This window comes from Mus musculus, chromosome 14 (assembly GCF_000001635.26).
Source record: "Mus musculus strain C57BL/6J chromosome 14, GRCm38.p6 C57BL/6J".
Classification (NCBI taxonomy): Eukaryota; Metazoa; Chordata; class Mammalia; order Rodentia; family Muridae; genus Mus; species Mus musculus.
The window spans coordinates 49,504,182-49,530,115 of NC_000080.6; the positions used below are offsets into that span (position 1 = coordinate 49,504,182).

Sequence of the window (25,934 nt, forward strand, 5' to 3'; positions counted from 1 at the left end):
GGTTTCTCTAGAGGAGAACATGTTTGGGAGGTAGCCTCCTCTGAGGTCAAGTTCTAACCCTGACACTTGACAACAGCCTTCGAGCCAGGCAACCTTTGTGAGCCACCATTTTCTCATATGTCACAGGATGCTAATGTAGCAGTTTGAAAAGCAGCTGTGAAATTGTGGGTGTTATGCCCATAATGGTTTAAACGGGCACAGCCGTAGAGCAATGGCTGAGACAACTTAAATCCCCTGTGTGACATAGTAACTTTAAGACTCTTGCCATTTCATCATGTTAGGGCCTTACAAACATTCAACCTTCATCCAGTCCTCAAAAGTTACTCTGAAAAGACTTCATCCTGATATTGATTATAATCCTATTATGACTGTGTATCCTATATAGGTGGATGAATGTTCTGTTAAAAGCTATGAGAATGTTAGCTATTCATTCATAGTGCAAGCTGTCTTAGTTAGGGTTTCTATTCATTCATAGTGTAAACTGTCTTAGTTAGGGTTTCTATTACTATGAAGAGACCAAGGCAACTTTTATAAAGGAAAACATTTAATTGGGTCTGACTTACAGTTTCAGAGGTTTAATCCACTATCAACATGGAAGGAAGTATGACAGTGTGTAAGCAGAGACTACCACATATGATGGGCCTGGCTTGAACATATGAGACCTCAAAGCCCATCTTTAAGGGCACACCCACTCCAACAAAGCCACACCTACAAATAGTGCCACTCTCCATGTGCTCATGGGGGGGGCATTTTTATTCAAACCACAACATAAGTGGAGATCTCCAAATTCCTGGTTTTCTTCTTGGATAAGCATTCTATGTGCTTTCTGTGCCAGATGCCATGTATACTGGGGTTTTGAATGTAGTAGCTTTACATACTGCATGTAACTTGAAAGAAGATAGAAGTCTCAAGATGGATTGAGCACCCATGTCTTCATTTTCTGTCCTTTATCAAGTCACTACATCAGGTCAGAATAGATATCTAAGCACGAAGGAACAGAGCTTGTCTTCTGATTTCCTAATTTTTGTGTTCTTCTCAGAAAAGAGCCTTAAACCACATTAAGAAGGCAGCTGTACATCCTATGCTCCCAACAAATATAATTGGAATGTAACAGAAATCAAAAGCAGTAATAAAGTCACGGAAGACTGCTTTACTAAAAACCACATAGGGACAGAGAGTGTAACTTACAATGTTTGTAGCAAATTTTGTTTCCCCAGTGTGCCGTTCTATTTGAAGTGGCTACCTCATGTCTGTCTTTGGCAGTAAATATGGAAAACTTAGAGGAAGACAAGCAGTTAAGCTATTTCAATTAAACACTGAGATCACATGTCCAAATCAGAGCATATACCTACCTCATTCTGAACTCTTCCTCAGATGCAGATCCCACCAGTTCTAATTCTCGATATCTAATCCATGTTCCACATAGCTGATGCGATACCTTCCCCATTGGCAAATAGTGGAGCTGCTTTCTAGGGCAAGCTGCTTGTTGGTTCCCACTTCCTTTCTTTTACTCTTGCATAAGCAACAAGCAGCCCACTGGCCTCTGAGTGGAAGTCATATGGATTTTCCCCGAAACCTATATACCAACCTTGAAGATACATTAGATCCACTATAAATATAAATGATTTCACAGTATGGCTTTTATAGTCAAGAATATTTCCTGAGGGACTGAAATGATGGCCCAGTGGCTAAGACTGCTATTCTTCCCAGAGAACCTGAGTTCAGTTCCCAGCACCTACATCAGGTGGCTTACAAGTGCCGGTAACTCCAGCCCCAGGGATCCAACACTCTTGCCCCCACAGACTCCTGCACAAACATGCATAGGTACACACATAGGCACATAAACAAATGGTAAAAAATTTAAGAGTGTTTCTTACATCATTCTAGATGATGAAACACAGTACCTGAGAACTCTCAAATGAATGCAAGGGTTAGTTATTCACAGTGGTTTTCATCACATGCTCTGACATTTAGGATGAATCCAAGTGCAGGTGATATGCGTGTGGGGAGGGCAGGTAGATTATGTAGAAATACACACTACTGACCCAACCCCTATCTGCCTGAGTCTACACAATGATTCTTTCCCTTAGAGAGGAGAAGATATAGAAACCCTGCTGTGACTGGCAAACGGAGAGGTACTTTCTTATCCAGTGACCTGCAGACTGGTCCTGGATGCCAGCTGTTACTAATCTATGGTAAATATAGAAATATAAAAAAAGTCCATGAAAGTAAATACTGAGAAACCAATACAGCAACTCAACACTACTATAACACCATGACAATTCAGTGTGTGGTTCTGTTTCCAAATATTAACTTTTATTGATTTTTCCCCAGACATTTGATCTATGATAAGTTGGAAATTTAGAATATAAGCTTGTTAGTGTAGAACCAGGTAGTTGAGGAACACAATCCTAGTCTCTGACCATGGCGTTGCTATTCACTAGTATCTCTTGAGAGAGCTTTAAGAAGTACTAAGACCTGGGTCTCCTCTATAAGAATTTGTTTGAACCAGGACAGAATGCATTGGAAACAAGGGATATTTTTAAGTCCAAGGTGTTTTGAATATGAAATGAAGCATTGGAGAATCTTTTGTTTCATAGCAGTAAGGGCTAAGAGATATATTTAAAGATTAGGGAACTGAGAATGTACATAAAAGTAATCCTTTATGTCTTGTTAATTTGCAATGTTAAAAAAGGACTTTATTATGTCAAGTTCACTTGTATTTCACTCTTGTTGTAAACAAAGGTAAAATGGGCCAGCATACTATGATATATAATTATGTGAGGTACAGTTATTTTTAATTTTCAGACAAAGTTTCACTCCATAGCTCTTGGCTGGCCTGGCAATGTCTATGTAGACTATATAGACCAAGCTGGACTCAAATTTGTAGAGAGCCACCTGCTTCTGCCTCCTTAATGTTGGTATTAGAGGCATATGTCATCACATTTGACTGCAAGATGCAATTTTTAAAGCAAAATGTATATGGAGATATGTCCTGTATAGAGAAATGAGCATAGACCTTAATAGTACAGCTCAATGACATTTTTGTAAATACATCTGTGTAACCAACATTCAGATCAAGAGACAATATAATATTATTTGCTCTCATGTTGTGATATCTAAAACAGCTTCCCACTGAGAGGAAATAGAGATATTGTACTCTGCCACTAACAATAGGCTATTTATTTTGGTTCATAAAAAAGTCTAATTCAAGTCAGAAAATTTCAAAGAAACAGAAAGTATCATAATCCTTTCTGGGAAAGATAGCAGATTGAATAATACATCCATCTAAATTCCTCATTTAGGAGATCCCACTAAAATTTCAATAAATGAATTTTAAAGGCATAAATTTGTAAGAATAAGAGAATCAAGAGAGAATATGGTTATGCAATTTTAGAAGCCAAAATTAAGAAATGTCTTGGCAGGTTGAGAAAACTGAAACATAAGCAGTGGGGAAACAACATGGAAATTCGTTCTTTTTACAACAAAGATTTTCTTTTTGTCTCCCCCTTCTTTTATTTTTATTTTTTTATTCGGCATTTTCTTTATTTACATTTCAAATATTATCTCCTTTCCTAGTTTCCCCTATACCCTCTCTGTCCCCCTGCTCCCCAACCCACCCACTCCTGCTTCCTGGCCCTGATATTCCCCTATACTGGGGCAAAGAACCTTCATAGGACCAAGGGCCTCTCCTCCCATTGATGACTGACTAGGCCATCCTCTGTTACATATGCACTAGAGCCATGAGTTCCACCATGTGTTTTCTCTGATTGGTGGTTTAGTCCCAGGGAGCTCTGGGGGTACTAGCTAGTTCATATTGTTGTTCCTCCTATGGGGCTGCAATCCCCTTCAGCTCCCTGGGTACTTTCTCTAGCTCCTTCATTGGGGACTCTGTGCTCTGTTCAATGGATGGATGTGAGCATCCATTTCTGTATTAGTCAGGCACTGGCAGAGCCTCTCAGGAGACAGTTATATAAGGCTTCTGTCAACAAGCTCTTGTTGGCATCCACAATAGTGTCTGGGTTTGGTGGTTGTTAATGGGGTGGATCCCCAGGTGGGGCAGTCTTGGGATGGTCATTCCTTCAGTCTCTGCTCTGAACTTTGTTTCTGTAACTCCTTCCATAGGCATATTGTTCCCCCTTCTAAGAAGAATCATGGTATCCACACTTTGCCTCAGAATTGTGGTCCTAGTTCCTGCTCATAGCAAATGGAAGTGGTGTTTGTAGCTAAGCCGATCTGGTATAACTGATGGCTTCTTAACCCCAACCCTAATTCTGCACAGCACTGAACTGACTGATCTCCCTTTTGTGTGGTCAATACAACAGCTTGGTTCTCCATGGATTTTCAAGCATAAGACTACAAGGACACCATGTATGAGTGAAGATTGGAGCAGTATATTAAAAGCATAGAAGAATTAAAAGAAACTATATACACTGTTCACTGGGACATGCAAGTTTCTTTCCAATTCATCTCACAGAATGTGGGTCATCGGGAGATTTAGAAAACCTTCTGTGATCCAAGAGAACAAATCTTAATGAAGTGATGCTGAATAGTCAAAAAAGCCCAATCATTGAACAATAAGTTCCTAGTAGACAGGTATCCATTGGGAACCATGACCTCTCTTACACTCCTACACATCCTGTGCAAGGGACGATGTTGGTTCTGCACATCTTCTCAAGAGCTTATTCAATGCACAGGTTTGGAAGGTTAAAAGCAAACAAAAAGCAAGCAAAGCAAAACGAAACCCAAACAAACAAACAAAACCCCAAAGTTCCATGTAGTAAAGAAGGGAAGTTTGTTACCTGTCACAATTACCTTGAGTTGTCAACCTGACATATCTGGTCAGGAAATCCTGGGTTGTATAAGGAAGTAGCTAAGCAAGCTGGGGAAACAAGCCAGTAAGTAGTGTTACTCCATGGTCTCCACTTAGGGTCATGCTTCTAGGTTCCTGTTTTGACCTCCTGCCCTGATTTCCCTCACACACACACACACACACACACACACACACACACACACACACACACACACTCTCTCTCTCTCTCTCTTTCTCTCTCTCTCTCTCTCTCTCTCTCTCTCTCTCTCAAACCCTTTCCACATTTCCAACTCAGGTTGCTTTTGGTCAGAGAGTTTGCTCACAGAAAGAAACAAACAAAAAACCCAAACAAAGATATTACCCAAAGTTCTCAAAGTCTGGATAGGTTTGCCTGAAGGTCATTATAAGTTACTGAGATTTGCCGAGCTCAGAATTTTTAGCTGTGAAACAAGTCGACAACATGTAGAGTCTACTGTTTTATCCATATTGTATTTGTGGAACTTGGTGTGAGTTAAGGGGAAGGTGAACATAAGGCCATGCTGTTTGCTGTACTGTGAGGGATAAGGTCCTTGGGCTCTGATCCAGGAGCTCGGCATATTTGTTAGAATACTTGAAACCTTAGCATGCAGACACAGTACCTTAAAAGAAGGGAAACATCAAGAACTCTTCTTAGTTCTTGACCACCAACTGTTATGGTTTAATTATGAGATGTTCCTTATCCTGCATTCAGGGCTTGGGTATCAGCTGATATGTTTGGTATGGAAAGCTGTGACCTAGTCAATGGAATTTGGATCCCAAGGGACCTCCTTGGAGAAAGTAGACCACCAAAAGCACGCCCTGGAGCCATATATGGTCATATGGCCTCTTCCTATAAAACCTTCTCTCTGCTCACTGTCCACCACAAAATAAAAACCTTTTTTTTCCTACCTATGGTAGCCTTTTGCTACCATACTGTTCTAACCAAGTGTGCCACCCCAAGCAACCATGAGTAGACTCCTCCAAAACTGCAAACCAAAATAAATATTTTTTTCCTTTAAGTTGATCTCCTAGATGATTTTGTCATGGTTATGATAAAACTCACCCTACATTGTCATGGATTCCAAATAGTTTTTGGATCTTTAATATAGAATATAAGCAGTTAAACAAACAAACAAACGCCAAACATTTCCAAGATTTCTAATGATGATAGACTTATTTTATTTATTTACTTATTATTTTTAATCTGTTTTTTAAACAGTCCAGTCTTTATACCCCTGACTGTTTCTGTTTAATGTAATTTGGAGAAAACTTTAAAAAATGTACTTATATCATTGGGAAAATAGGCATATGTTATACCCATCAAAAGAATAGTAGGCCTCATTTTAAAAGAAATATTCATAAAATAAAAGAGAGTTATCAAAACTTTAGTGAAACATTAAGTAAGAAAATTAATAGGCTTGAAATGAACAAATCTTTTGCAAAATACAGCACAGAAATAAGGTAAATAAGAGAGGAAAGATTTAGAGTCTGACTACTTCCTTATAGCAACAGCTACCAGGTCAGAAACATATCAATTTGCAACTTCCTATGATCCAAGAGAGCAAGTTTCTTTATTGCTTACCCAGTGTGAGTTGAGTTCCTTGTACTTGCAACATAAGCATTCAGACTGGTTGCTAAGTAGTACAACTATTCATCATGAGAAGAAACATTGGGAGTCAGTGTGACTTGGAAAAGGACAATAGACTAGTCCGTGGTGAGAACAGGGGATAAAAATGGAACCAATACCTTTATCAATCAATACCTTTATCAAATAAAATCCTCTCCTCAAATACACTCATTTACATTAATTTTGACATAAATATTAGAGATATCAGCAGCTTCTATTTTTTCCCCAGCAAAACTGAGTTCCTCACAAAGCCTTTATGTCTAGATTTTCTGTGAATGTTCCCAGAATGTTTGAAGGAAGTAGTCTGTGAGCCTTTTGGGAAACAGAAAAAGTTGCAATGCCAAGCAAAACCGTATCTTGTTATATAGGTTTGAAATATAGGTTGTGCTCCTTCAGAGATGAAGCTATCCTTACACGTCAATGCAACTTACTACCACCTTAAGCATCAGCATGGAGGAGCACCAGAAATACAGCCAATGACCTCACAAGAAACCCTCTCCATTGTTTTCCAAGTCAGCTCTATCAGAATCAGGATTTCAATCATTACCTTCTCCAGATGCTTTTAAAAGCAAGAAACATATAGGATTTTATAAAGATGAAGTATATAGAGATCAAGTATAAGAGTAGTATAGGACTCTCGTTAACTACCAGGAGGCTGTTGTGTTTATAGAAACCATGGTTTGAAGTTTTAGATGATGTTTAGGAAGATGTTTGTATTACCTTTCTAATAGCAGGGAGACCCACTCCTAGCAAAATTTAACAAGAAGAACATTCACCATTGACTTTGCTTGCTGGATGGTTAGGAAGTGAATGCATTTCTTCACTCAGAGCCTTACAGTGACCATTATAAGGTAGCTGAAAACCACAAATTCTTTTTGAGATACATTCCAAGGAAAAATGAGGTCCAGAAATAGAAATGTGTCATAGCATGTCTCTGAAGGAAAAGACAATGAAGCTGCCTGGATGTGTTGTCGTATGTTTGAATGCTAATGGCACTTAAATGACCTCAACTTTGAGACATGAATCGATCGCACCATCCCTGCTAATAAAGATGGCATAGTTGGTACAGAACTTTGCTCAATAACAATTTCATTGACTTGAGCGTTAATGAAATGTATGTGACTCATTCACTTTGAGGGGCTTTGGGAAATCCGGTGTTTGCTGAGGTCTTTTCCTGCAAAATAAGCTGTGAGATTTCTAATTTAATTTGTTACCTTATGTCCTTATGAGTCACTTTTAGAAGTTGTTAGGGTTTCATTAGATGGAAGACAGATGACTATCAAAGGTGGGCTGCAGGTCACAGTGCTTGGACCACTCCAAAGTTATTGTGTTCAAACTACTGACATTTTCTCACTAAAATCACCTTTTGAATAAAACAGGTTCTTTTTAAATTAACAAATTTGAGCTATTTCAATTTCTAGATAATATATATTAGGTATAATACATATATTCTACAATATATGTATTATGTAATACATGTATTATGTATAAAATATATGTGTTTCATACATAATAATAGAGTCTAAAAAGCCAATAAAATTCAATGGAATCATATTTTAATAATCTGCTCGCGGAAGTAAAAATTTCCACACAATAAAATAAACTGAATAAAAATCGACATATATATAATGTGTGCATTTGAAATGAATTATTGACTCACAGATTTACTTATATTTTCAAATATTTCTGTGTTGTTTCAAATATTAAACAGTTGAAATGTTCTACATGGTAGAAAATGTCTGAGATGCTACCTCATGTCATATCACGGATTCTTTCTAATATGACTTTACTTCTACATCATCTTGAAAACTAGTAGTTAAATTTTAAAATCTAATCCAACCCAAGCTATACACTATCCAGCAAGTTCACCTGGATAGTTTGCAATGATAATTGCCTTTTTGAATGCAATGTGTTAAATCCTAGGTGAGACAAAGGACAAGTGAATGTGGTAAGACGTCTTTCTTTCCAGGAAGAAAAGAGAGGATGAGTAGAAAAACTGGTACAAGCCAAATAAAACACAGGGCTTAATTAATACCAAAATACCAATATTAGTTTAATAGTGTTGACATGTGTAACAGTGATGTCATATTCACAGTGCACAAGTATAAGTGTGTAGAACAGAGCAAAGCTCTGTACTAAATTCATAACTTCTCTGTACACTTGACGATATCGCAAATAAAAAGGTTGGTTAAGTCTATTTGAATTTTTAACAAAGCTCATTCAACACAATTTAGAAAGTATACATGTACTGTTCTCTGTGCTAGACACACAATACTGAGCAAATGGGCCCATCCTTACCCTGAGGGGACTAAGAGCCTATCAGGCAGGGAACACATTAAACAGTCGCAAAATGCACATAACCTGTAATTGCAGCCTGCAGTAAGTGCTCTAGAGGCAAGGCACATGAGAAGATTGAAGTGCAGAGTGGAAAAGCCCTTTTCTGAGGTGATGACACTTAATATAAGACCTGGAAAGTGAGGAGGAGTACCGCCCCAGGTAGAGAGAAGGAAGGATCTGTCAGTCTGAGACATGGAAGGTTCTAGAGCCTGTACCAAGGTGACCCAGCATAAGGAGAGCAAGGAGGAGTCGGGTCAGCTGAAGAGACGTCTACTTAGGACTTTGTAGCCTGGGTTAAGAATATCACAGTTTTCTGAAGAGTTTCAGGAACCACTTGTAAACATTACTCTTCTGTTGTTGTATTAAAACACCGTGACCAAGGCGACTTACAGAAGAAAGAGTTTATTCTGACAATGGTTTCAGAAGGGTAAGAGTCTTTCAGTGCAGGAGGCACGTCAGTAAGCAGCAGGCAAGGCAGCCGAAGGAAGCTGAGGGCTCTTCAAATGCAGGCAGAGAACAGAGAGCAAGAGGAAGTGGCTAGAGGCTTTAGGTGTTCAAAGCCTACCTCTGGTACCATAATTCCATACGCAACTTCACACATCTAAAACCTCTCCAAAGTCTAACTGGGAGCCAAGTATTCAAATATCTGAACCTATGAGGGACATTCTCATTGAAATTGCTACACCACTGATGACCTTAACCAGAGGAATGGTAAGACCCAATTAAGGCTCTCGAAAGATCACCGTTAGACGGGCGTGATGGTGACACATACCTGTAGCCTGTCTTAGAAGGTGGAAACAGGAGAATTGCAAATTCTAGGTCAGCCTGAGCTATATAGCAAAACACTTTCTAAAATAATAACAATAACACATTATTTTAAATGACTGTGGCTACCAGTATGATGTGGATCAGAAAGATCAAACTGGGCAGTATCCACTTCATGTTAAATAATTGAAAACTAAATCCTCAACTTTGAAATATTTGTGTTCTTAAAAGATGTTGACAATTCTAATGATCCAATTTCAGGCATGCATTCCTCTTTTATAGAACCTGCCACTCTGACTCCAAGCAGAGATGGTGGTGCTTCAAGTAATTCCTAACTTCACTGGGTCTGAATCTTTCCTATGAAATGCCTAGAATTAAGCACAGCTGTAAAAAAACCTCAAGACAGACACCAAACATGTGTGCTAAGGTGCTACAATAAAACATGAATGCTCTGACAGCCTCGGGGTCCTCATCTTTACTAAGGCAAAAATAAATCTTACTTTGTGTGTCCAGTTTTCAAGACCAGGAAAACATTATTGACACCTCACTGGGGCCATCTTGGCTCTGGCCCAAGTCTAAAATTAGCAAACCCCAGGCTGCAGAAGACTGGAATTTTCAACCCCTGTTTAAAATATACAATGTTAAATGTCATCCTTGATTACAGTACACCGAGTCTGAAGGCACTGGTGTGTTACCCTCTCTGACCTAGAAAAAAAAATATGTCTTCAAAACTTGATTTAATCAGTGAACCTCAATAAAGCTTCATAAACATCCTGCAGTGCCAATGTGCAAACTCCACAAAAACTTCACTCACAGCAGAAACCTGCACTTTCCAAGTTTGTAGGATTGGACAGTCTCTATAGCATCACTAAATATAATCTAGATCAGTGTTAAAAGGCTATCAGGACCAGAAGAACATATTGAAACTTGGGGAAGAAGAAGGGGTCTTCATACATATGTCTGTATGTAGAAGCTAGAAACTATTCTCAATTCCTTCCCCGGGCACTGTCGACCTTGTTTTGTGAAACAAGGTCTCTCCTTGACTTGGAGTTCACGGGCTGGGCAGTGAGCCCCGAGCATTTGCTTATTATCTGCCTCTCCAAATCTGAAATTACAAGCACATGCACACCTAGCTTTACATGGGTTCTAGAGATCAAAACTCTATGTGGTCCATGTGACTGCATGGCAGAAACCTTACCTGTCTGAGCTGAATATCCAGTTTGAGATTGAATCGGGATTAAAGTCTATGCTTTAATAAAAACAAATGCATACAAAGCCCTGTGAAACAAATTGCTGTCAAGATGACTTTTTGGTTAACTGATGATCCTTTTTCCTAAAAGCTCTCTTGCTCCCCACATCAGTGATGCTGCAGGTCAGTCTGGTAGCCTGGATGAGGTAAGTCTGCCCTAACACAATCAATATCAGTTAGAGTATGTATGTGCCATAACTTGGAACAAAGAGTGGCTTTTCCCAGGAATCTGGATTTAGAAGAGATTCTTGCTCAATCTGTCTATGCTCTTGAATAGAGGACACATAAACACTAAAAGTGGTGGCAGTGACTATTTTTGACCATTTGGGCAAGGAAACAGAGAAGCCAGCCTGCTGCTAAGACAAGAATGAAGAACACCTACCAGCAAGGAGAGAGGGCTTCCTGTTTCCCCAGTCACAGGCAACTGCCTGAGTCCCACTTATAGCAATTTATCCCTGTCCTTGAAACCCATGTGGACACCACAGTACCTGTCAACAGCTCCTAAAACAAACATGTCATTACTAACATTCTGGGCCTTCCATTGTGTTTAGTTTAAAACGACCGAGAACCAGTTTTTCCAAGTTCTCTAAGCCAAGATTTCTGAAAGAATTCAATTCTGGCCTCTCAAAGCAGTTAAACAAACCATCATAAAATATTAAGTAGTTAAAAAAAAGGCAGGCCACATAAATGTGTGTGTGTGTGTGTGTGTGTGTGTGTGTGTGTGTGTGTGAATTATAGTTATAATGGTAACAACTATAGTTTCTATTTTTTATACCGGGGGCACCTGCTTAGAAAAGGGGATGTGGGATTGGGGATGGGGGTAGGATTGTGGGAGGGGGTGACCAGGAGGGGGGCAGTGAGCAGGATGTAAAGAGAATAAGTAAAAAAAATAATAAAATTTTAAAAACAGAGAAATGAAGGCCTACATACATTTAAGAAGATTAGAGAGAAATTAGGCAAATTATCAGTAGTTATGTTATGAAAGCAAAGCTATTTTTCTTCTTTATATTCCTCTATTTTTAGAAATAATTAAATGCTTTTTAACTTAAAACTGTAACTATAAAGAATACAAAGATATTTTTTAACCACAGCATAAAACAGCCTGTCTGTTATATTTACTGCTGTATAAATAGTGTTTAGAACGAACTCTTTTTAACATTCAATCTACATAGTAGAAGAACAATGCCACTTCCCAAAGACCATTACCAAATTTACCTTACCCATCACTTTCTCTGTCGCTGTTGCCTCTTTATCTGACCTGCACCCACTCAAAGTATATATCCTGCCTCTGTGAGCACACTCTTCCCTGATCCTCTCTCTGTCTCTGTCTCTGTCTCTGTCTCTGTCTCTGTCTCTGTCTCTGTCTCTGTCTCTGTCTCTGTCTCTGTCTCTGTCTCTGTCTCTGTCTCTCTGTCTCTCTGTCTCTCTGTATCTCTGTCTCTCTCTGTCAGTCTCTTTGTCTCTGTGTCTCTGTGTCTCTCTGTCTCTGTCTCTCTGTCTCTCTGTCTCTCTCTCTGTCAGTCTCTTTGTCTCTGTGTCTCTCTGTCTCTGTCTCTCTGTCTCTCTGTCTTTCTCTCTGTCACTCTCTCTGTCTCTGTGTCTCTCTGTCTCTGTCTCTGTCTCTGTCTCTACAGTCTCTCTTCCCACTTTGGTGCCTGAGTACTCACACCCCCACGCCTGCAGACTCATCGTGTTTCTTATTGATTTCTGGCTTAGTCTATGATACAAGCACTCTTGACAAATTATTTCCAGTCCATTTAAATAAAGTATGTCTTGGTACAGTCCAAGTAGGAATGCTTGGGTTACAGCATTGGATAAACCATAAATAGATAGAGGTGTAAGCAATATTCATAAACAGGTATCATTGTGAATGTGAAAATTGATAAATTGCCTTTAACATCTTAATAAAACAATTTTAGCAAAACCCACTCATAATGCAATGTTGAATGTGAATAAAAAGAAGCACATGATTTACTTAACAAACAATCGAGTGACTTCGGAACTATATATCTGTTCATTTTGTTTACTCTGAAATCTTGATAGCTTTCATATGCTGAATTGGACATTTAATAGCCTGGCATTTTATATACACTGTTTATTTAATCCTGTCAACCACTTGTGTGTGATGGCTAAGCTTGGTTGTCAACTTGACACATCTGGGGAGAAGGCCCCTCAGTTGAGGAGTTGCTTCCATCAGATTCATCTGTGCACATGTCTCTAGGAAATTTGGGGGGTTGCTAACTGATAAAGGAGGTGTAAAGAAAAGTAGCTGAACACATCTAGAAGCAAGCCAGTAAGTAGCACTTCTCTGTGGATCTGCTTCAGTCGCTGCCTCCAAGTTCCTGCTTGGACTCCTATCCTGGCTTCATTCACTAATGGACAATGACTTGTCAAATGAACTACACCCCTTTCCCCCAAATAGGTTTTGGTCAGTGTTATCACAGCAACAGAGGCAAAAATAATACACTGTGAAACAAATGTTATCCATCCCCCACCTTTTTTTTTCAGAAATAAAATTGTTGTCCTGAGAAATTAATCTTTGTGTGCAAATTTAAAAGGCTGCCAAGTGGCAAAGCAGAAGGATAGACTTATCTGTGTTTTCCTGTTGTCAGTTTATGGCCTTTGGGTTAGACCTCAGCCTCCACCAGGCAGCTGATTTGTATCAAAAACGGAATGCTAAAGCTAGTGTGGGTAACTAGTGGAAATATTTTATAGCATGTTTGTCTCGTTTATTATACATTTATGTTTTCAATACAAATATACATCACAATAAGCTACTACTCTGTACAACAGCATTGTAAAACTCTGCTGAGTGATGAATACCAATGGCACTATTTGTTACTATTTTTAAGATAGACCTCTCATATATAAAGAAGCACAAATCCTGTCACTAGCATGTATGCTAAACATGAACAGAAGTAAATATCTACTGTAATAATTTCACTAGTAAGTTTCAGTTGCATAACTCACCTGGTGCAAGTGCTTAGAGATATATTAATGTTGTGTCACACGGACCAATAAGACCATTTCCAAAGAGGGAGGTGGGGACTCTATTCTCTTGCTAAATTCTTTTCACAAATGTATACTGTTCTGTATTTTTAGCAACTATCTTTTATTTCTTCACTCAAACACAGAACATTTTAAGACATCCATAAGTGATCTGTTTATAAGAAGATAAAAGAGAGAAGGGATATGTTCTATGGTATGGGGGAAGAAGATATCTCATCGGGCCCATGCCAAGGCACCCCTTCCCCATGAGGGTCCAAGCACATGACAGTATAGCATAGAATAGAGTTTAATCAGGGCATGGGGAGGGCATAAGAGGGTAGTAGAGGCAGAGAAAGGCAGAGAGAGAGAGAGAGAGAGAGAGAGAGAGAGAGAGAGAGAGAGAGAGAGAGAGAGAGAGAGAGAGAGAGGCAAGCAGCCCCTTTTAGAGTGGGTCAGGCCTACCTGGCTATTGACAGGTAATTGTGGGGAGGAGCATACCTGATTATTGCCAGGAAACTGTGGGGTGGAGCTTAGACAGAGTGCTAACAATAAAGACGCATGTGTTCACAAGCTTTAATCCATCGGGTCAGAAGATTGCAGGCTGCTATTTGCTCTCCTCCAAACAGCAACATCCTCTTGATTCATTTGTTGGTGGTGATAATTTTTCTTGTCTTCCAATTACTACCATCCTGCATTCTTTCTCTTTCAATTGGAAGAAGTACTTTTTTTCAGGGAATACCAAAATCCTTCACTCACTAGTACAACAAACTTGACAGAGATGAGCAATTTGCCCAAGCTGAAATAAACATAAGTCCCTCTCCTCTCCAAGCTCTGAGACTCAGAAAGTCTCATGCAAAGCAACAGCCCCTGATAGCGGGCCAAGTGCTCCAGGAAAGGGTACACACAACACTGGAATTACAGAGGGAGGATTAACCCAGCCTGGGCCAGCAGACAATGTGTATAAGACAGCATTTAAAATAGAGCCTTCAAATATAAATAGGAGCTTCCCCTTCTGTGGAGGGCACCAGGGAGAGGAGCATCTGGGCCAGTGTATATAGTAAGACTGAGAAAGAAAAGCACATGGAGACAACAATGTCATTAAAACAGTGAGCTACTTCTTGATGAGATGCAGAGAGCACATGTAAAGACCAGATGGGATATGAGAAAGGAAAATTTAGGCCTAAAATGACATGTGATTAGTTAAGCAGGTTAAGAGATGCTGTATATATGAGAAAGGGTAGGTAAATTAAAATTCAATTATTAATAGAGACCAATAGGAGAAATGCTTTGTACAAAGTAAAAACATGTATGTGTGCAGTTATAAAAATATTTTGACAGGATGTATATACTAAAGTGTTAACACTAATCACCTCTTGGTGGTGGAATTATGAATAATTTTGTTCTCATCTCTCTTTGCTTCTGTGCCTTCCAGATTGTCTGCATTAAGTATGCATTATTTGGCACTTTGGATGGAGAGGACTGTGTGTACTAAAGTAGAAGACATTAGCTGGACTTTGATTGTGACATCCTAAAGAGTTTGGATTTTATTTCACAGAAAAGGAAAGACCGGTCCAGATATGTGATCAGGGAAGTTAGATGAACAGACTTTTATAGAAGGAAACATCAAGTAGCCATGCAGTGCTAGTGGGGCTTGAGACTGAGAAAAGATGTGATAGATACAGCCAATGCAGGGGCAGGAGGGATAGAAAGCACATGACTGGACTAGAATAGACAGGACGTATTAAGAAAGTAATAAGCAAAGGAAAGGGTTGAGTAGGGAAGAACTCCAGACCCCTGGGGCTGGATGATTAGTTCAGTACAGATATTGGAAGCTAACAGGCATAATGCAGAGGGGAAAGGTAGACTGATGGCTTTCTTCTATGTGTGACATGCCTGGAGGACATTCAGGTAGGTGTGCTACTAGAAAGTTTGGAATACGGGCCTGATATAGACAAAAGAGGGACCCAAGAGTACAGTTGCATAAGAGATAGAGAAGCCTATGAGTGAATCAACTCAACTGGATAAAGTGGAAAGCAGGAGCTTGAGAACTGCTAAGGGAAGGCAGCCACTGGCACTTCTCGAGAACCAAAGTGTCAGAAGTAGGTGCTATTCTTTTCCTCTTCTTTTCTACCAGCAATAATCGCACCTTGGATAAACCTCATTGGCTACAATACTGCCACTGTGCAAAGCTTTCTCTTCTTTTTGGATTGGAATATATTTTATACCTATTTCTGAGGCACAGTGAAGTGTTTTAATTTGTGTATGCATTGGGTAGATATCACATCAGATACACTGATCTGCCACCTTATATTTTACTATTTCTTGATGGTGAACATACTTAAATTCTTCTCTTCTAGAAGTGGGAAGAGTTCTTCTTTTGATAGAGCCTGCACAGAGCAAGGGGGTGGGGTTCATTATGAACCTTCAGCTGATGATAGAATATCACTATAGAACCCAGTCTCAAACAGCCTACCTAAAGAAAACAGGACAAGGACAAACACATGGGTCAAATAAAATAAAATAAAATAAAATAAAATAAAATAAAATAAAATAAAATAAAAGGCTCCTGCTCACTATCTGCACTCAACGATGGACTGGAAGGGTTTTAGAAGTTACTGATGGATCTTTCAGAGAAGGGTTGGACTCTCAAAAGCGAGGCTGACCTGCAGCAAGGCTGTGGTGAGAAGTGACCCAGACCTCTTTTGACAAACAGGGAGATTTACATCAACAGAGAAGTACTCCACATCCCATTTCATCCTACATCACAGCCCTCCCTTTAACCATATAACTCCTAACTTTATTTCCACTAATGTTTGATGATGCTGAGGCATTCAACTCCCCAGTCTTCTTATCTTTTCCCCAACTGTCCCTAATTGTGATTATCTCCTGTCTTCTCTGCTTCTGCTAGCTTTAAGCTCCATGTTCCCTTAATATAATTGCTTTGCCATGTTATTTTTTATTAAATCTGCTGGATAACCTTCTCCAACTCTGATTAAACCCTCTTTACTTGTTCTGAGCCTTTGCTGTGTCAATGAAGAAGACAGTATTGGCTACTCTGCATTTGAAACACAGATGATCCCAATACCCTGCTAGCTCATCTACTCATCTGTTTGTCTTAACGTTTCACGTTTTCTCATCAACAACCTCTATTGGCTCTTCTCCACTCTTACGCAGCTGATGGTTTTGCTTTCACCCAGGAGAAAACTAAAGCAATCAGAAGAGATTTTCAAAACACTTTTTGCCATTTCAGTGATCCAGAGCCTAATTCACATCTTTGACCTCTGTATATTCCTTTAAAAATAATGTAATTGCTGTATTCTCTCTCTCTCCAACATCACTAATTTGTGTCTCTTAAGTCATTTGTCTTGGCCTGCAAATGTGCTATTTACTTCAAGCTCATCTTTACCTACTGCCTTCATTTTTTCTGTTCCCTTTGCACAAAATAATCCTTGAAGAACCTATATTTACAGTTTCCAGTTTCCTCTGTTAAGTGTCTTTTATATGTAGTCTAGTGCATGTGATTGCATCCACCATCTCTTGTCTACAGTCTCATCAAGTCTCCATGGCCTTCCTTTGTCATGCGCACAGTCAGTTGTCAGCTTCATTATACTTGTCATTTTGAAGCACCAGGCTCCTCTAACCATTCCTCCTGAAGCATCATTGGTTTCTGCTGTATTTCACTCTCCTAAGTTACCCCCTACCTCCCCTGGAAGTGTGTGTTGGTCTCCTTGAATGGTTTCTATTTTTCCACCCAACCTCTAAATGTCATAGTGCTCCTGGGTTCTGTCCTTGTACCTCACCTCTTCTCTATATACACTTACTCTTTGGAGATTTCAACCAATCTCAGGCATTATACACTATTTAAATGCTAGAAAATCCCAAATGCTTCTCCAATCAGGCATCTTGGAACTCCAAACTTATTCTGCTTCTCCAACATACCAAGTATATCTAAAATGGTCTCCATCATTGATGCTTCCCACACTTCTGCTCATGACAACTTAAGCTTAGTCAAACCCTAAAACATAACCATAACTTTTGTTCTAACTTTTCTTACCAGTAACACATATAGTACACCAGGAGACTCTACTGGTTCTAACATCAAATGTGCCAGAGTCTGAACACTTACTTCCACCTCCAATGCTGTCTCTCCAGCCACCATCACCTCTCACCTAGGTTACCAAAATAATGCACTGGTGTGATTAATACTTTTGAAAAGCAAGCCAAGTTATCTTATTCCTCTTTCAAGACTCAAGCAAAGCTATCCATGCCATTCAGAGAGCATTACAAAAGACTGACAAGAGCCTATAAGGTCTTTTTTTTTTCTCCCAATTCCCTCTCCCCAGGAACTTCTCTCCATCTACTCTTCCAGTTGTTGTTCACTAGACTCTATTGTACAAGGCCTTCTTCCTGCTCATGTCACCCAGGTACATATCACTGGATGATAGCACTACCTGGAATGTCTCCCTCCTGATGTGCACATGGTTAATTCCTTCATATTTTCCACATCCTTGCTAAATGCTCCTATTTAGCATGGTGACACTACTTTGCCTCCCATAATTTTTACTCTTTTATCCTGTTTTCAGTCTTTAAAAAATCACCTTGACATATACAGGAATATTTATATGGTTATGTTCTGGTTCCTCCTCCATGAGAATTAAAATTCCAAAAATGAAAACTCTTTCTCATGTCTTTTTCAGACACATTCCTTACAGGAAAGAATTTCTCAATTAACAACTGATGAGGCAATGAGTCTTTCTCTACCTGGTCTCAGATAACTCAAGGTTACCCAGTATATTTTGGTCAGCCTTTACCCTGTTCTGCATATGCACATGCCTGTGTGTGTTTGTGTGTTTGATAAACTGCTCATTAAATCAAACTGTTATAATGGATCAGTGGCTCATAAAATACCTTAATTTTTAAATATTTGATTACATTTCTTTATTTCTTCAGCCTATCAGAGTTTGTTCTGGATGAGATACAAGTTGACAAATAGGATAGATTAACAAGCGGATCGATCTTGACATACTTTCACAAAACGGAGTATCCATCCATCTTCAAAGGGCAAACAGCATAGATCTCTAGAGAGTACCCCGTCCTGCAGATCTCACATGGGATGAGTCAGGAAGGGGGGAAGTAACCTCGTCTTCTCATATCTGCTATCCTTGCTGTAGCCTTTTCCTAAATAGATTCCTCCAGACTTGCCACAAGCTGTTGCTCAGTCCTGGTAGCAGCTAAATCAATTGACCATATTGTACTGGTTTGCTTCAATGTGTTTGTTTACTAGTTAAAGCCTGCATCAAGGGCAGGATTATTTCATGGTGTTTGGTTTCCTGGCCCTCTTCCAGCTCTCTCTCTCTCTCTCTCTCTCTCTCTCTCTCTCTCTCTCTCTCTCTCTCTCTCTCTCTCCCCACCCCCTCTCTGTATGTAAAATGACAATGGCTCTCTTGGTCTGAAATAGTGTACATACATTCTGAGAATTAATTTGACTACCCTGAGCTCTCTGTTCTGAGACTTGCTGTCTTTATAGTTTGAACCATGTGTCCTGAATTTAGGCAAATGCCCACCACTAATAACATGCCCAAAGCATTTTTATCCCTTTTCTGCTTCCAGTTACAGCCCGTTTTTGCCCTGTTATTGTCTTGCAAATGGAACATGTGCAGCTCTTTGTGCAAGTACAAAAATAAAATATGAACATGTTCTTATCTAAAATGCCACTTTCCCAGTATTCTTTCTGGGTTGCTCTTCATTAACCGAAGTACCATTGTCACGAAAATTATAATACCCTGCAATTTTAGAAAGAAGTTCTACATTCTCTTGACCACCCAAATGCCTGGTTTCTAGTTAAAATATTCAGAGGTGACATTCAAGTAATTTCTACAAGATCTAGTGAAGATTACAGTTCACATATCTAGGGTTAAAGAAGTCACCTAGTGCCAATAGGATAAAGAAAGAAAGAAAAAAAAAAAGAAAAAGAAAAACAACTACAAAAACTGAGCGTGTAGTAAAAAGATTTCAAAGAATGTTCCACAGCATGTGATTTTCCTTCCAGAAACTCTAACACTATATAATTACTTTTGTAAGGAAAATGAATAATGTAAGCGTCTACTGCTAGAAACAACTAGGCAGAAACATCTGAAGTAGATAGGCCTTTCTTGAGAGCAGATGAAATATTAAGCTGGAAAATATCTGTAGAATGGCCCACAGGACAGTGCTCTTGGTTTATTATTCAATGGAGAGACAGCACAGCCCTGGATGAAGTTACATTGGAAATGAAGTGCTTTCTCATCTATGTGTCAAGATTTGTGTGGGTCTTCTGCTTCACACAGAGCCTGTGATATTGATGGCATCCCAAACTGTCAAGGATAAATACCAATCAGGATGCATCTAAGGAGCGTCTGGTTAAAAATAACACCAGTTAAGAGCCTTCTTTTGCAACAGAAATGCTGTGATAAAGAAAACTGAAATTCCACCTGCATGGAAATTAAAGCATAGCTACTCTCCTAGTTCAGATTAAGGAATCAAACAAACGAACAAACAACAACAAACCAAAAAAATAAAAAAAATAATAAAAAAACCAAACCAAACAGGCTTCACTTTGGTGCTTAGCAGAACTAATCCTAGCAGATACAGTGGGGGGTTTGTGTGTCAGGGAAACAGAATGTGGAGACTAGAAACATAGAGACCCTCACTGCATCCCCAGCAACACGGTGTGTGTGTGTGTGTGTGTGTGTGTGTGTGTGTGTGTGTGTGTGTGTGTGTGTGTGTGTGTGTAGGAAGCGGTAGTGGATGAAACTGCTTCCAAAACCTGAGAGCAACTATGCAGACTGGCGTAATCTAGCCAGAATAAAGCTGAAATCCAGCAGCTCAGAGGTGGCCGCGTTGTGTGGAGGGTGTAGGTAGCTCCGCAATTCAGCCACTTAAGCAGGTTCTTTTCACTGCTCAGGGGGTAGAGAACCTTCTAAGGATGTTTTATCATGAACAATTATCGTGCTGGCAACATTTCAACAACCCCTGGTGAACAAGCTGACCCACCCAGCCAGTCTAACCTCAACCAACTAATGTCCCCCACAGTCTTCATCCCCAGCGTGGGGTAAGCACCCTGACACAGAGTCAAGCTTTCTGAGTGGGTATCCCAAGGGCTGATGGTCAGCTAGTGGAACAGCCATGTTAGCATCCTCCAGGCATAAATCAGCCTCCGGTAGGCTGACCGACGACAATCAGGAGCGCTTGCCCTGTCCTCTACACGCCTCTACCTCCAAGACTGAGACTGTCCCCAAACTCCTGGGTTCAAGCGCCCAGCCCCAATGGCTGCCTCGAGGTTCAGCACCGAGGACAGCGGACATCGGACATACTTTACTCCCTGAGGTCCTGGAGGCCAGGGCAGTGTTTGTGAGGGAGCAGACAATGCTGCAGGTGTCCCACCGCGCGCCTTCTGGCACCGCACCCCTGCCCCCTGTCTCCCTGTGCCCCTGTGCTCCTGAGCTCCCATCTCCCACCCGCAGTTCGCTCAGGACCGCCTCGCGGCGTCTTACTTTTCTGGCTGGAGTAACCCGGGTAATAGCCATAGTAGCCAGTAATCCGCAGGATCCGGTCCTCGATGGTGGCCACCCCGTTGGGGGCCGCCTTGACATCCATAGAGAACGCGGGGCGGCGGCTCCCGGAGCCGCGGGGCGTAGAGCAAAGCGCGGGGCCCGGGAGCTACTGCAGGTACCGCCGCCGCCGCCGCCGCCGCTGGTGCTGATGTTGCAGCTCGTGCTCCCGCGCCCCAGCTCTGATTCCACCGCTGGGCGCAGCTCTGGCTTCGCATCACAGCGGCGGCGGCAACGGCAGCGGCAGCGGAGCGGCCCCCACTCTGGCCGGCCTTTCTGTCAGCCTGGCAGCTCACCCGCCCGCCACCAGCTCACTGCTGCCCGAACAGCGCCCCCTCACCTCCGACGCCCACCCAGGTCTGGGACGCTTGTGGGCGCCCCACCTGGTCTCTGACTTTCACCGTTAACCCTTGTGCCAAAAGTAGACACCCCCAAGCCCACTTGAGGGAAGGACGGTGGCTAGATGCTCAAGGTGAACTGCTGTGGGTGGGAGACACTCACACAGAACTAGGGGTTAGCAATTCAAAAGATGCACACTGCAGTTTAGCACTTCTACCCTGCATTCGTTCCAGGCTCCTGCCCATTCCACCTTGGGTGTATGGATATGGAAAGCATTCACAGGCATTACTCGTTGCAACTTGTCTAGACATCCAAGGATCCTTTTTCTCCTTTTACCAACTGAGAAGGAGGAGGAGGAGGAAGAGGAGGAGGAGGGGAGGAGGAGGAGGAGGAAGAGGAGGAGGAGGAGGAGGAGGAGGAGGAGGAGGAGGAGGAGGAGGAGAAGAAGAAGAAGAAGAAGAAGAAGAAGAAGAAGAAGAAGAAGAAGAAGGAAGAAGAAGAAGAAGAAGAAGAAGAAGAAGGAGGAGAAGAGGAAGAAGAAGAGGAGAAGAAGAAGAAGAAGAAGAAGAAGAAGAAGAAGAAGAAGAAGAAGAAGAAGAAGAAGAAGAAGAAGAAGAAGAAGAAGAAGAAGAAGAAGAAGAATCTCGATCAGGTGGTGTGTGGATTATAATTACCCTAGTGAATGCAGAGATTTTAAGAGTTTAAGTCCTGTGTCTGATAGTCTACATGGGACCCCTACCTTCCAATAAACACAACAAAGGGTAGGACCATACATCTGAGCACAGCATATTCATTTGTCTAATTCTAAATATCCCACAATCTAAGAAAAAATATTTTCTTCTTTATTGTAAAACACATAAGAAGTAAGGGCTTTCAAACTGTATCTGAGCATACGAGCTATTGCCAAAGTCCAAAGACCAAAGAGAAACACTTTTTTTTCCTTTTGTTTTTTGTTTTGTTTTGTTTTTTGTTTTTTTTGTTTTGTTTTGTTTTTGTTTTTGTTTTTTTTTGTTTTTTTGTTTTTTTTTTCTGGAGACAGGGTTTCTCTGTGTAGCCCTGGCTGTCCTGGAACTCTCTCTGTAGACCAAGCTGGCCTCAAACTCAGAAATCAGCCTGCCTCTGTCTCCCAAGTGCTGGGATTAAAGCGTCACCACTGCCCGGCTACAGAAAGACTTATTATCTATGCAGAACATTCTAGAAGCTCTGTGATCAGGGTGAGCAGCCTTCACACCAATATGGCCCTTCTGAGTTGATGAGAAGTCCTAGAGTTAGCTGAATGCAAGGAGCAAAGGCTACCTTGTTCATAGATTTCAGTCCCTGTCTCTTAAGAAGTAATCCTCCAATCTCCATCGCAGAAGGGAAAATGAGAGGAGAGGGAAGGCCTTTATCAGCTGAGTAGAGGTCAGCTCCACCTTTCCTCAAGAAGTGTTTGACTTCCTGCCGATATTCACATTTCTAAAATTCATGAGGTGTGGGGGAGCAGAAATCAAGGTTGGTTTCTCAGTCCCTGCCCAAGGCTGCCCAGCATTTTTTCATTGTGTTATGGGCCCTTAAGAGAAAAAAAAAAAAAAAAAAAAAAGAAAAGAAAAGAAAAAAGGCAAGCTTTTGTCCTAAGATGAAATGGGCTTAAGTGGATAAAAATGCAGTATTAAATTTCACAGCGTGTTGATCATCTTTATTCAGACACAAAGCTCTACAAGGCATCTCGAGAAGAGACTGAATTTCATATGGTTGTGGCTGTGAACAGAGTCCTTAAAGAAACCAATTTCCAGCTGCACCCACCTGTTTACTGTTAGAGGCGAGAAAGGAGCTAATACACCAGACAGAGCCAAAGGGCTCTGTGACACTGAAGCAATGGGGGGAAAAGCTAAATATGTAAAGCTAAAAAGGAAGGATTATGTCCATCCCCACCCCAAAGTAATCTGTAGCTTGTTTGTGTTCGTCTTACTACTTGAATAGCAAATCATATATAGAATCCATTCATTGCACACAGAAAGGTATGTCAGTCACATTCATTTAAGATATTCCCTTTGTTTTCACATTTCTATAAAACATAAATTTCCCATATTTCATCTAGTATATATGTTATAACAGCACACACTAACATGTACATTTAATAAAAGAGAAATTGAGACATAAAAAGGCATCAAAAGTAACAGACATGTTAATATATAGAACTTGAAAGGAAACTGATTTTGTTCTATTAGTGCTTATAGTATTTATAGTCTGACTTAGAAATAAACTTTTAAATAGGAGAACAACTACAGATGTCTTTAATTATCTGTAAAAGGACAACTGAAATAATTAACAACAAGTTTGTTCAATGGAGGGAACTGAAAGTCATACACACACACACACACATACTGCTAGTAATAAGGTCTCACTTGCTTACAAATATAATAGTGGCTTTTAGCTTTCAGATATTCTTCTGGGCATTCTTTTAAAATTATAGAAATTATATGGAGGGAGGAATTTTAAAGCATTTTATTTGCTTGTGTGCTAAATCACTTTCCATAAGCAAAACAGATATTCATTTTTACAAAATTGCCCAAATCTCTTCTGAAAGAATTACAGACAGTTGTAATTCAACAAATGAAGATCAAAATACCTCATATTTCTCATGCTTATCCTTCACATAGCTTCTCTAGTCATTATAAATCATTATTCAATTTAAAAAATTCTCAACACCTTTTACAAAGATTTTTAAAATTATGTAAACATATGTGGAGGTGGGTATGTGTGAGTGAGAGTGCAGGTGGGGCCAGAGGTCAAAAAGCAGTATCTGATTGCATGAAACAGGAATTATAGTTGCAAACTTCTGACACAAAATCTTAGTCCTTTAGAAGAGCAGAAAATGCTTTTAATCATGGAGCTGTCTCTCTAGCTCCTGTCTGCTACATATTAGTCACATCTTCAAGGCACTTAACTGTGATTCTGAGTTTTGATATCTGGGACATATTTAATTTAGTGATCTGGTAGCTTAGATATGTATGCTAATTGGCTATAAAAAGCTATCTATGTTAGTAAAATTTATCAGATCATCTGGAAAGTAGTTCATGTGATCACGCACAATCACATGTGTACAAACACTGCACAGTAGTTAATGTGATGGGTATATCACACAATCACATGTACACATGCACTGATAAAAGGGGTGCAAATTGCTCCTCACTTTACTGAGAAATTGATGTAGTGTGACTTTTTTCTTTAGCTAAAAGTAAGTACTGTTCAGAGAGCCAAAATTGTTGAAGCTGTTCTTTCTGAGAAAAAAAAACCAACAACACTCTTTTAAACAATACTATGGGCTATTCACACAGTTGACCCCAAACAACTTAGATAATGTTAATTTTTTTTTTAATTTTGTTTTTTAATAGGTATTTATTGCATTTACATTTCCAATGCTATCCCAAAAGTCCCCCACCCGCTCCCCCACCCACTACCCCACCCATCCACTCCCACTTCTTGGCCCTGGCGTTCCCCTGTACTGAGGCAGATAAAGTTTGCACAACCAATGGGCCTCTCTTTCCACTGATGGCCAACTACGCCATCTTCTGATACATATGCAGCTAGAGACACAAGCTCTGGGAGTACTGGGTAGTTCATATGGTTGTTCCACCTATAGGGTTGCAGACCCCTTTAGCTCCTTGGCTACTTTCTCTAGCTCCTCCATTGGGAGCCCTGTGATCCATCCAATAGCTGACTGTGAGCATCCACTTCTGTGTTTGCTAGGCCCCAGCATAGTCTCACAAGAGACAGCTATATCTGGGTCCTTTCAGCAAAATCTTGCTAGTGTATGCAATGGTGTCAGCGTTTGTAGGCTGATTATGGGATGGATCCCGGATATGGCAGTCTCTAGACGGTCCATCCTTTTGTCTCAGCTCCAAACTTTGTCTCTGTAACTCCTTCCATGGGGGTTTTGCTCACAATTCTAAGAAGGGGCAAAGTGTCCACACTTTGGTCTTCGTTCTTCTTGAGTTTCACGGGTTTAGCAAATTGTATCTTATATCTTGGGTATTCTACGTTTCTGGGCTAATATCCACTTATCAGTGAGTACATATTGTGTGAGTTCTTTTGTGATTGGGTTACCTCACATGGGATGATGCTCTCCAGGTCCATCCATTTGCCTAGGAATTTCATAAATTCATTCTTTTTAACAGCTGAGTAGTACTCCATTGTGTAAATGTACCACATTTTTGTATCCATTCCTCT

At 40.4% G+C, this 25,934-nt stretch overlaps 1 protein-coding gene and 1 pseudogene across 1 annotated transcript in view; both read right to left on the reverse strand.

The window, feature by feature from the left end:
- Slc35f4 (solute carrier family 35, member F4) overlaps positions 1 to 21,656 on the reverse strand; it is a 227,319-nt gene extending 205,663 nt beyond the window's left edge. Inside the window, exon 1 of the mRNA NM_029238.2 lies at positions 21,330 to 21,656. Coding sequence (NP_083514.1) covers positions 21,330 to 21,432 — 103 coding nt within the window. The 5' untranslated portion in view covers positions 21,433 to 21,656. The remainder of the gene's footprint in view (positions 1 to 21,329) is intronic.
- Positions 15,802 to 15,988, reverse strand: Gm22116 (annotated as a pseudogene).
- Positions 21,657 to 25,934: the final 4,278 nt, after the last annotated feature.